This window comes from Brassica rapa, chromosome A02 (assembly GCF_000309985.2).
Source record: "Brassica rapa cultivar Chiifu-401-42 chromosome A02, CAAS_Brap_v3.01, whole genome shotgun sequence".
In the NCBI taxonomy this organism is placed as follows: Eukaryota; Viridiplantae; Streptophyta; class Magnoliopsida; order Brassicales; family Brassicaceae; genus Brassica; species Brassica rapa.
In genome coordinates, this window is record NC_024796.2 from 21,635,040 (window position 1) to 21,648,361 (window position 13,322).

Sequence of the window (13,322 nt, forward strand, 5' to 3'; positions counted from 1 at the left end):
CTTTTAATATAGAAGATGTTTTAATATAGAAGATGCTTTTTATTTCTCCACTTCCTATTTGCATGACTGTAAAAATCAGAATTAATGCATTAATCTCTAGTTCTAATAGCCATTAAACTTATTGGACATCACTTTTTAATACTCTTATCATATAAAACAGTTAATTTAGTTCACTCAAACATTTTATAAAATACCTTAGTTACAGTCTTACAGACATGCAAACACTTAACGTTTTGAATTATCACGAAGGGATATAATAAACCAACAACAACTGGAGATAGTCGATCTGTTGTGGGAAAGGAACGATCGGCTTCACCGAGGGAATCATCGATCAACTGATCTGATCATTGCCAAAATCTCTGCAACGATCAAGAACAGAATCTCTGCACTGCGGTCTCAGAACAATTCCCTTGCTAGCGAACTGATGCAATATTGGTTCCTTCTCTTCCCGTAACTATCTCTTTTTCGTTGCTGCGTCTGGTTTCTTTGTGACTTGGGTTCCCTCACTTCCGTTTCCTTGCTCTCGTTAGAGGCGCCAGCTGGGCTCTTCTTCTTCTAAGGCCTCATGAAAATGTTGGGCTTTTCTTATGTATTAGGTCTCTTGTTATTTCATGTGGGCTAAGGTTTCTACTTGGGTTTCTGAAAAGGAGTAGTTATTAAAGTGGGTATTGTAATCACTTTTGCTACAATCGTTTATTTTAATGCACAAAATTTAGTCAAAAAACAACTGTAGATAGTCAACGTCAACCTCACTTAAAAAGGAGGAGGCCATCAATAAATTGATAATTGGTGTATCGTATCTATATTATTAAAAGAGAAGTACCAAATAAAAATATCCCTTAGTTTTATAACTTATTTACATCATTGAGATATTTATTGAACCTATATTTAAGCATGTTTGTCTTTTCCTAATTAAAATAATAGATTTAAGCATTTAATGTCTTTCCAAAATTTAAATAATAGATTTCTTTTATCAAATCATAACTAAAATAAATTTCCTAATATATTACATATTAACATATTCCATATTTTTAATATTTATAAGTAATAAATAATAAAATAAAAAAATCACACATCATAATCAATTTATATAACATATAAATAAAATATAAAATAGTTTATTCATATATTAGTATAATGCTTTCATAATATAAGTCCAATTAGTTATAAATATTGGATTTGTTTATATGATACATTATGATATAATAGACGATTAAAATCACAAAATTTAATTATACAAAGTAATAAATGAAATTGTTATGTTTAAAAATGTTATATTAACAATTATGTAATATATTTTAATATATATAGATATATAATATACCACTAGGTGTTTTGCCCGCACTTGCGGGCTTAATAATTTTATAAAATTTTGTAAAGAAATATATTATCAATTCAAAAAATTTTGAATAAGTTATTTTAATGCTTTTTAAATATTTAATAATTAATCTAATATTAAATTTTCTATATACGCTAAAGTTTTTTATTTTAATAAAATATCTATAATTATGTAAAATAATCCTCAAAATATGTATATATACATAAAAATATACATAAAACTATACACATGAATTTATATTTTTTTTAATATAATAAAGTAAAAGATAGAAGATTTATGTGATTTTAATGTTAAAACCCCTCAACTAAATTTCTTTTATATTAACATGTAATAAAAACTATCTAAAATTATCTATTAAATTAATAATTGAGTATAAAATATGATTAATATTTTTTTGAATAATATTAGGTTATATGTTTTCTGTGTGTTTTTACTTTTAAATTTTTAGTATTTAATTTTTTTATTAAAATATGTTTTCGGATAACAACACAAAATATATAGGAATTATCTTTTATTTTAAAATATATCTTTTAGTATTTAATTTTTTTATTAAAATATGTTTTCGGATAACAACACAAAATATATAGGAATTATCTTTTATTTTAAAATATATCTTTCAGATTTTGGATAAGTTTTTATTATTATTAATAATAACTTATCTAACCAAATAATTTTAAATTCGTTTTTATATTTTAGTTAATTTAGAGATTTTATTCATTAAGGGTATAAACGATATTAACCGCTCTAACTTTTAACGTGAGAGCTCCGTTGTAAAATTTTACTTCGCAAATAATAGTATAGATTAGTACACAGAAAAAATTAAAATGAAAACAAATATTTTCACGGGTCAAGCTCTAGAAATAAATAACAACAAGAAGATTATTTTTCTTTAACAAATTTATTTTAATTGTAACTATAGTTCCAAATATGTTTATATATTTTATGTATTTATAAATTTATTTTCTTTATTTTTAAGGAAGCTTAGATTTTGAAATTGGAAAAAAATATGACCACCTCTATATTATTTTAATTAGGAAATTTAAAATTTATATTAGAATGTTTTATTAAATTTTTAATTTTTATTTTTATTACAACTGCAAAGATTAATTTTTAATATGAATTTATATTTTAATATTACAAATGCATCATTTAATATTAAAAAAAAAACTAAAAACATAAAATAAAGACCGGGCGGGTCAAGGTCTAGTTCGAGTTATAAGACATCGTTCAGATGTTTCAAAGAAAAATGACGTCGTTCAGGTACCAACCGAATACTCGCCTAGCCCATACGTCGTTAAGTCCTGTACTATTTGGTCGTGCACATTTCACGTACTCACGGCCCAGTTTGTCTTAGTATTAAATGGGCCAATTAATTATTTTTATTACTTAAATATTCTGTTTCGATGTTTCTTTTTTTTCTGAAAAGGATCATTATTCTCTTTCGATGTTCCGACTATGTAACATGCATAGTAGTGTATAGTACATATTGGATGAGATTAGGTCATCATGATCGTGAGATCATCATATCCAATGTTAATTATTGGAAATTTGGATTATTGTCTGTCTTACATGTCTGATTCAACGGCCATGACCGTGTTAGATTTCAACTACAGTATACTATTCTAATATATTATTTATACGATTTTGAACAATATAGATATTACATCAAATTTTTACTTACATATTTAGATTTTGGAGTGATTTTATAATCAATAATTTAAATGTAATGTTGAATGGACTGGAAATATTTCCAAATATAGATTTTAAATTTTATATTTACTAAACGATACATATTTGAGGCGAACTGATTTAGTTAGGCCTGGGCATTCGGGGTCCCAATCGGGTTTCGGTTTAGTCCAATCGGGTTTTGGTTTTTCGGGTTTATCAAAATCAGCCCCATTCGGGTTATATGAAAATTCGGTTCGGGACCGGTTCGGGTTCTATCGGGTTCGGGTCGGGTTTAGTAAATCTTCAAAGAACCGGTACAACCCAATATACTTTCGGGTTCGAGTCCCAATCGGTTTTTCGGTTTTAAATGTACCTGATTTATATATACTTTGTAACCAAAAAGTAAGTAAAATCGGTTTTTTGATTTTAAAATACTTGATTTGTAACTATTTTGTAATCAAAACTTAAATAAAATCGGTTAAAAAAAAAAGAACATCAAATGTGATCATTCAAAATCAAGTGAAAGGTAAAAATTGTTATTGATCGATAGAAAACCAAATAAATGAAAGCATAAAATGAAAATCAAGTTCTCATGAAATGAAAAATATTATTCAACGAAAACAAAACCAAAATCTAAAAACTTCAACCTTCAACTGCCACCTTCAACCATCAATCTTCATATAATAGATAATTATTTTAAATGTTCAATATATTTTGAATACATATTAGGAATTGAGATCATGTTTGGTACAAGTTCTCTTTGAAAATTTTGAATGTTTCGGATTCTATCGGGTATCCATTTAGGTTCGGGTTCGGTTCGGATAATACTCATAACCCGAAATACCATAAAACAAGATCCATTCGGTATTTATGTCGGGTTCGGATCGGTTCAGATTCATTTTTATCGGATCGGGTTCGGTTCGGGTTTTCGGATTCGGTTTATTTGCCCATCCCTAGATTTAGTTTCATCGATTGGTATATTACAAATTGATTTTTACTCAATAAACTAACTACACCGAAGCTTCCGCTCACGGCCTAGTCTTTTAATTATTTTATAAGCCTTAAATATTCTTTTTCCGATGAGCTGTTGCCACATGTTCACCACGCCGTTGACGACAATGTAACATACATGCTACATAGTACATGTACATACTGCGTACATTAGGTCATCATCGATCATCATATGATATCCAATGCTGATCATGGATCATTATCGGTCTTACTTGTCTGATTCAACGGCCATGACCGTTTTGGATTTGAACTTTGGTATGTCTATATAAGGGCCTTCTTTGCCAAAAAAAAAAGAAGTCTTATAAAGACCTTACTTCCCTCACTTTCTCTGTCTAAAAATATTTCCTGAGCTGAATAACAAAAAGAGAAAACAGATTTGTTACTTGCCGCGTTGGGTTTACGCCGCAGGAGCCTTTCGCCCTCCTTTCAGTATACAATGGATGTCAACAGCCGCGGGATCACTAATCATCAGGTATTCGTAAGTTTCCGAGGAGAGGAGCTTCGGTGTGGTTTCGTAAGCCATCTGGTGGAAGCGCTTCAGAGACATGGGATCAACGTTTTCATAGACAAACTCGAGAGCGTTGGCCAAGATCTCTCCAACCTCTTCGCGAGGATAGAGGAGTCCACCATAGCTTTAGTCATATTCTCCAGGAGGTACACAGAATCGAGATGGTGCTTAGACGAGCTCGTGAAGATTAAGGAACGTGCAGCTCAAGGCTTGCTCAAGGTGCGTTCCTTTTGTATCTCATGTAGAGATCGCTTCTACGAATATGTATATACTAATTTCTAATATAATTGTATTACATACAGGTCATTCCAATCTTTTTCAAAGTGGAACCAGTTACCGTGAAACAACTTCGTGGAGCATTCGGTGATAAGTTCAGGGATCGAGAGTGGGAGTATCGGTGCGATAAACCAAGAACCGGTAGATGGAAGGAGGCGTTAGCATCTGTTTCTTGCAAAACAGGCCTGACCTTTGATAGGAAAACGTAAAGTTACAATCTCTGTCTTTATTGTATTTTATCATTAGGTCAAATCTAAATGATATCTGACTAATCTTTTTTTTTTCGCAGTAATGAGAGTACATTCGTCAGGATAATCGTTAAGGAGATCGAGAAAATGCTACAACCACAAGGCCAAGGGAAGTTTGCGGTCCTTCCATTTTCAGGAGGAGGTCAAGATCAGATGGATATATCAAGAGACAGTGTTCTTGTGCACCAGAACTCTTACATTGCTAACCAGATTGTACTAGTTTCCAATACTTACATGGACATCGAATATCAGAACAGTGTTCTAAGGGCTCAGCTCGTTGCACTAAGGGATAGACTGCAGTCACTAAACTCTGTCATTAAGATGTCAGAAGGAGTCATGGCAGATGTCTTTCTCTTCACAGCCAACACTGGCCTCTGCTGATAATTTTTAAAACTGAGCGACTCTCATAAACAAAGTTGCATGCATCCCTTTACCGCCTGTGTAATCACAACAAACAACTCATTTTTCATGCAATTTTATACTTGAATTTCTGAATATGAGCAAGCAGCTACTGCTATTTCCTCAACCTTTGGTTCCAAAGAATCACATAGCAGAAACAAGACTAGTTGACACTTAGTTTAATGGTCCACCACATTCTGTTGATTTGGGTCTTAAGAATTATATACCACAACATAAACCAATACTCGTTTTTTCAGAACTAAACGAACATTATCAACAAGAATAAAAATAAATCCCAAAGAGCTCTTTAGCTTCAAGCTTGGATGAGTCTCATAAACTCTATATTCATAATCCAACGTGCACAACAAAAAGAAGTAAAATAGACATCTAGGTAAACTTCTTAGAAATCTAAAATAGAAATCCTTTGGAAATAAATAACATAAACTAATACGTACCACATTCTTCTTCAAGAGGATTTGTGAATTTTTTTCATCTTTCAACAACCTTCAGATCCTTTAAGTCCTTCAGGCTGAAAGGCGGCTTAACCTTCTTACTCACTTCAAGCACTTTTAGACAAACCATGTTAGAAAGTGAAGTGTGTAATTCCTCAATGGCTGTACCGCTTAGACAGAGATACTGGAGATTCTCTACTCGGTTTGGGATCTCAGGGAAGCTCTTGAGCTTTTCGCATCCAGAAAGATTGAGCAGTTGAAGCGACTCCATGTTGAAGATCTTTACTAGAAAATTCAGAAGCTCTTTGCAGTTCCCTAGGTCCAGCTTGACTAGTTTTGAGAGAGACTCAATAGATGCGGGTATTTCACTTATGCTAGTCCCCTTGAGACACAGTTCTTTGATGTTTTGTGGAACCTCTGGAAATATTTTGATCCCTATGCAGCCACAGAGATTGAGAACCTGGAGGTGATTTAAATGCTCTATGACTGGAAAGATCTGCAAGCTAGTACAGCCTTGTAGATCGACTAGCTGAAGATAGTGAGCGTCTCTAAGTTCTTGGATGTCAACTAGTTTCTCAGAGTGATGAAGATTGATTGTCTTCAGAGAGTTGAGGTTCTGGATAACAAAAGTGACACTGTCAGGACTTGAGTTACAGAATATGTCACTCAAAGTAAAACCATGTCAAAAATTTCAGTTTACCTTGGATTCTTCCCAAAGTTCCTCAAGTTGACTGTAAGGCATATTCAGTTCCACAAGGTTGTCAGGATCAAACTCTTCAGGCAAGGTTCGCAAAGCGTAATTCTCCCAATGGAGAAGCCGTAGCTCGTAAGGCAAATATAGTAGACCCATGGAAAGATCGAGTCCAGGACGCCTTTCAGGATCTGAGCTGTAAATTTTAAGCAGTCTAAGATTACTCATATCCTGAAACGCACCAGGGTCAACAACAAAGCTCAAACCAGACGCTTCCAGTAATATGCTCTCAATGTCTTCCCTTTCCTGAAATAAAATCAAGAGCAAGCAGAGCCATCAAGAACTTGGGCATCATTAAATCTTGTTTTGTTTTTGGTAACCTACATGGCATCATTAAATCTTGGCATGGATGATGTATAAGTATAGTGACAAACCAAAGTGCTTTTGTTACTCACATTGTCTTCCCCATTTGGTTTGGTTTCTTCATTGTCTAGAAGAGGCTGAATGCTCTTAACGCCGCAAAGTCTTCGACCCATCCCAACCGTTACTTCTTGACAAAGGATTTTTTTGGCCACGTCTTGTATTAGATAATGCATTTCCACTTTGTTTCCACGAATAGTCACAAGAGACTTCTCAACAAGATAATCAATCCCAATACACGGAAAGAAACCACACCCATCAAGCACTTGCATCACACGATCAACGTTATCTCCCTTGAAGAAACAGGCAATGTCCATAAATATGTTCTTCTCGTCGTCACTAAGTTCATTATAACTGTTGTTGAATACTTCAAGAATCTCAGCAGGAGGATTTAGCTTGAGTTTGCAAAACTCTATCTCCATTTCTTGTGGTTTCTTTCCCTTTAGCTCATTTCCATAGTTGCTTAGAGCCTTAGCGTTTCCGTTAGCATAATTAACGATCATCTCTGACACTTTCAGGTGGCCATCTTCAGGTTTGGGCTCTCCAAACGCGCACTGGGAAAATAGCTTCAGACCTTCCTTATCATCTAAACCTTTCACCTCATATATTTCAACCATTCGACATTGAACAAGCACTTGTTTATTTCTGGAAGTAATGATTATCACACTTCCTGGATCAAACCACTCAAACCCTCCAAGAAAAGACTCTGCGTTTATAGGGTTCCGCACATCATCAAGAACTAAGAACACACTTTCTTCTCTTTGGCTGTTGTAAGTAATTGACCTGTTGATGTCAAGCTTCTCCTTCACATGTGATGGTAAGTGTTGCCCTCTTAAACGAGACATTCCTTCCTTCTCAAACTCTCTCTCGAAGTTTTGGATGAAGCGACTACGAGATTTGAAGTTCCCTTTCATCTGGTCAAAGGCTGCTTTTGCAATGGTGGTCTTGCCTATACCGGGCATCCCCCAAATTCCTACGCTGCGGACAACCCATGGTTGCTTACTGAGCAAGTTTTCTATCTCCAACACTCTTGAACTGACCCCGATCTTGTCCGCTGGAAATAGCCGCCCATGTACGTATGAGACAATATCTTCCATAAGTTTCAAGTCACTGCAACACGATTAGGTGAAAAAAAACATAAGTTAATATGTACAATAGTTTAAAGATTCAACATTCTCATTTTTTTATCTTTTAAGCATCCACGTCATTTTTGTTTTTTCCATTTATCATAACACGCATTCAATTTTTACACACAAGTTTTGTTTAATAAAATTCAATACCTTATTTCACTAATTAATAATTTTTATACATTCAAATTAAATAAACTTAATTTTTATTTATATAAAATTTAAAATAATAAATTTTCATATAAAATATAAATTTATTAATTTTAAACAATTACGAGGATATGAAAATATTAAAAATTTCTAAAAAAGTGATATATGTAGTTGGTTGTCCCACTTTTTCTTGCTTTCGGCTAGTTAAATGTATTCCCATTTAATCCACATATGCATAAAAAATTCAATTATTTCTTGCATGCAGTGAATTCAACGGTTTAATAAAAAGAGTTTAGTAGCCCAATGTAAGTAGTCTTACATGTTGGTTCTGTTTGAATTTGTAAAAATTAGGGTACAAATTGTGTCTACTTGCAGCTCAAGACTACTTCTTGGAGCACACTGAAAGGTTGTGATTTTGTATACCATTGTGAACTACAACTAAAATCGTAACTAGAAGACTAGAACCCTATTTTTTCTGTCAGAAAGTATACAGTGCCGTAAACATACTTTACTGTATACACAAGACTACTTTTGTATACCATTGTGAACTACAACTAAAATCGTAACTAATGCATATTGTAAATAAAATATAAATATAAATATATCATGCATAATTTATATTGATATATTAAATCAAATCTATAATAATAAATAGTAGTATAAATTAAGTATTATTATGAATATATAGCAAACATAAAGTATGTTATGTACGTTTATCGTCCAAAATATATTATACAAATTAAGATGTCATTATAATTTATTTTCTGTAAACGAAATAGTAAAAAGAAAAGTTTATAAATCCCCTATATATTAATAGAGAAACATTTAAAAATTATAACATGTAGTTTGTACTAATTAAAAAATATATATGATGAGTTGTCACGTAATTATAAAATTAATTTTGCTTACGTAGCGGCATGAGAATAAATTGAAATTTTTTTTAGTCCAAAATTAAATTATTAGGGAATGTTATATTATATATTATGTCAATTATGGACAATTCATTTATCAACTTGAAATTATTATATATTATTTCTTTAAATAAAACTTACGAAATTACCTAATGTGATTAAGATATATATGATAATTAATAATTTTAAATAATAAATATTTGCTAACAATCTGTATATTTTCTATCATTTTGGTTTAATTATTTATTATTAAAATAAATTACACAATTACATTAATTATATAATAAAAATTTAGATTTTTTTAATTGTATATGTTGTATTTTGAATTTTTCAAAACGAGTATAAATTAATAAAACTGTTAAAACTCTCACATATACTTTTGTGATCAAGGTTTAAATTTTTTCTATAATAAGATACAATGATTATAAAATCATATGAATAAATAATTTTATTTTAATAGTGTTTATGTTAATATATATATATATATATATCGTTTAAATTAAATTATACATCATATAAAAATACATACTTATATTTTGATATCTGCGTTGAACATATATTGAAAAGTTAATATTTTAATTTTGAAATCTTCATTGTTTTTTTAAATGATTATAAATTATTGAAACAACAAAACATTCCACATTGAAAAAATCGGTGGTGTAAAATTTTGTTATACCAATATGCAAATAATCATAAAATCATATGAGTAGAAACCTTATCTAATAAATATTTATATTAAAAGTATACTATATATCTATGTTAATAAAATTTAAATCTAGTTATATATCATATACGATAGATAAGATTGATTGTTTTGATATATTTACTCTAAAACTATTGCGAGTAAACAAGAGCGGTCGTTTGATTTATATGCGCACACCAATTTATTACATAATAGTAACTAATTTCTTAGTTATTTAATATATAATTATTATTTTATCATAATATGTAGAAAAACATAAATTAAGTAATAAATATAAAATATTTATTCTGCACAAGGCACAGATCTTAACTTAAGTATGTATCTCTTTAATAATTTAAATTTTAAATATTTTCTAAATCTCAGGTAAAAAAAATAACAAAATGAGAATAAACTCAAAAATCAATGGTTATATCGAGCAATAACCAAAATGAAAAAAAACGACACAAAAATGTGAAAATATTAAAGATAGAAATGATTGTCACATGAACGTAAACTTCTCATAACCATAATTAACTTTTAAATTGCTAAATCATAATATAAAACCGAACTGGCATAGTTTCATTATAACTAAAAAATAGGTCTGGGATTTTTTTGGCATAAACATTAGGTTCTTATGCAATAAGTAATTTTCTGACTTAAAATATTTTTAAAAATGAGATCAGCTCATTAGTAGACAAATTATGTAATTAACAAAAAAAATTTAAAAAAATTGTTTAAGGGCCAAAAATATTAATTCGATTAAGACTATAAATTTTATTTTTCCATATAATATTTCTTAAATAATTTTCATATAAATTCACTATGCGCCTACGCAGATATAATCGTCGCATCCTTATTTTTACTGCATACACGTCATGTTTTACTGTATAGATGCCAGCTAATTGACTATATAATTTAAAACATACTTTACCGTATACATTTCTTCATCGTGTAGCGTATAGGTTCCGTAAATACAGCCGTATACACTGTATTTTAGAACACTTCAGACTATCAGATTAAGGAGATTCATAACCTTGATTCGGCATTTGAGTGGAGACCTTCCTTTATGCTTGCTGCTTCCGTTAGAGCGTTTCTCCATTCGGTCACACGATCTTTAGGCTCAGATGCCTCGTGCTTAGAAAATGCCTCACCGTATTTCCCAATCTGTTGCTCCACTAAGGAGCGATCTACGCCATAAAAGACTGGAACCACCGTGGCTCCTGTTTTGCTATGCCGCCACTCAATAATCTCCGCAAGAGTAGTCAGGCTATGTTTGGAGGACGCGAAGTCCTCAGAGAGAACAACAACACAGATCTTGGATCTCTCTATCCCCAGTCTAGTCTTCTTGGGTAAATACTGTCGGGTTTCAGGCACCTTGTTTTTGTCATCTTCCTCCATCACAGTGATGTTTACGCGCTTTAAAGCGGCGGAAAGGTGGCTAACGAAGGTGTCGCGGGTGCCGTCGCAGCTAGAGCTGATAAAGACATCGTGGTGGCTTGACCCTCTGGAAAAAGGGGACAGTCTTGCTTGCTCTGTTACTGTTGTCTTGACGCTAGTTCTTGCCATTTCTTCTTCAACGCCTTTTTCTTTTCTTTTTTGTCAACGATGGTGTGTTCAAAAGGAAGAACACCTTCTAATAGTTTCTTTTAATTTTCATAATAAAACTAATTAAATAGCAGCAAATATAATTATGTTTTGATAATCACTAGTACTGTCTTTTTCTAGTGGACTTTGCAAACAAAAAAAGATTTAAAAATGTACAAAAACTTCTAATGAACTGAAAAGCGACAGGTAAAAAATATAATAATTAAATCATGATTCGTATAGCAGATACTAAAGATGTATCTATAATTAAGCAATAGAGGCTAAAATATCTCATCCCCCTATACATGGAGATATACATTAAAAGAGAAGTCACTTTGGTGATTTCTGATGACGTGTCGCTCATAGGTGAAGTTTCAAAAAAATTGTTATAATTTGATTGGTCGATTGTTTTTAATTTTTATTTATTTAAATTAGATCTAAAAATTTAAGGTAAGTCTAAAAACATTTAACATCACTTGCCATATAATCTAAAAAATATTACAAATAATAATTTATGGCAACTAAATCTCGAAATTATAGAAAGATTAATAATGTTATATTTTATTACTTTTAATATTTATAAACTATAAAATATAATGAACAAATTTTTATATAAGATAATTATAATAGTTTTATATTCTACTTGATGAATTGTATTCGAATATAATTATATAATAACTATTTTAAATATTACAAAATCCAAACATTTTTATTAATATAATTTTTAAATTATTTATCGTTGTTTACAGAATTTATCAGAATTTTAAAATTATTTATATAATGTTATAAATTATTTATAAAAAATATAAATCCTACTATATATTGATTAAGAAGTCACATAAGTGATTTTTTATTACATGTTGATCATAAATGAACTCTTCAATATGTTATAATTTGATTGACCGATGATTTTTATTTTTATTTATTATAATTATATCTAAAAGGAAAGGATAATTCAATTACCACTTTCCAAATAATCTACATAATATTAGAAATAATTATTTAAGGTAACTAATTGTTGAAACTATGAAAGAGTAATAATGCGATCAATTTTTTTATATATTTATAAATTACATTAAATAATACACAAAAGTGTTTATTTGAATTGATATAATGATTTTATATTCGTATAGAAAGAATTATATTTGTATATAAAGTATCATAATAACTATTAATGTCTAATAATTCAAAGCATGCTTTATAAATCATTTATAAAATTATAAATCATTTATAAAATTATAAATACATTTATAAAATTATAAATACATTTATAAAAGTCAGACGTTTTAAATTATTATAAGAGGTTCTAAGTCATTTATAGAAGCTTATACATTTATTTATAAAATGTATTTTGAAAATTTATCCTCCTATTACAATATTTTGAATTTTTTTTCATTTTAATGGTAAAATTCCTCAGCTATGTTTATTTAGTGTAGAAACCCCTATACTAAATATTTACTGGTAGTAATATTAATTATGACCTATCAGAGTTTAATTCATTAAATAAAGTTAGTTTAGGGGGTTTTTCGTTAAATACTTAGTTTGAAGATTTTTGCCCAAAACAAACTTAGTTGGAGGGTTTTAACGTTAAAATTTCATATTCTTTTCTTATTATCTATTATTTAAATCCTTATAGTGGGATTTGTTTGATCAAAAACCAGTTTCAATCAACTGACGAGATATCTTCTTAGTATCATGCATTTAATATTTAAATATATATATATATAACAAGATTTGAGTTATCAAAATTATATATATATTATAACTAGAATATTTTTACAAATTTATTAGAAGATATTTTATCTCATAGCTGAATTAAAATTTATTAGAGGATATTATATCTCATTGCTTCTCTT

The 13,322-nt window shown here is 30.0% G+C and overlaps 2 protein-coding genes across 4 annotated transcripts; one reads left to right on the forward strand and one right to left on the reverse strand.

Moving 5' to 3' along the window:
* The first annotated feature begins 2,343 nt into the window (after positions 1 to 2,343).
* On the forward strand, positions 2,344 to 5,921 carry LOC103853612 (vesicle-associated protein 1-4). The gene is made up of 2 exons (XM_033284079.1): positions 2,344 to 4,745; positions 4,829 to 5,921. The coding sequence occupies exons 1-2, from the start codon at positions 4,455 to 4,457 to the stop codon at positions 5,009 to 5,011; spliced, it is 474 nt and encodes a 157-aa protein (XP_033139970.1). The 5' UTR covers positions 2,344 to 4,454; the 3' UTR covers positions 5,012 to 5,921.
* Positions 5,013 to 11,482, reverse strand: LOC103853613 (disease resistance protein RRS1B). 3 transcript variants are annotated; one of them, XM_009130522.3, is made up of 5 exons: positions 10,916 to 11,482; positions 7,048 to 8,122; positions 6,602 to 6,898; positions 5,905 to 6,517; positions 5,013 to 5,487 (listed from the first exon to the last, which is right to left on the reverse strand). In XM_009130522.3, the coding sequence occupies exons 1-4, from the start codon at positions 11,446 to 11,448 to the stop codon at positions 5,939 to 5,941; spliced, it is 2,484 nt and encodes an 827-aa protein (XP_009128770.1). In that variant the 5' UTR covers positions 11,449 to 11,482; the 3' UTR covers positions 5,013 to 5,487; positions 5,905 to 5,938. The 3 variants fall into 3 exon arrangements, 2 of the variants coding, with proteins under 2 accessions (XP_009128770.1, XP_033139900.1); XR_004454899.1 differs by having other exon boundaries at positions 5,089 to 5,487; positions 5,578 to 6,517; XM_033284009.1 differs by having other exon boundaries at positions 5,089 to 6,517.
* Between the last annotated feature and the right edge of the window lie 1,840 nt (positions 11,483 to 13,322).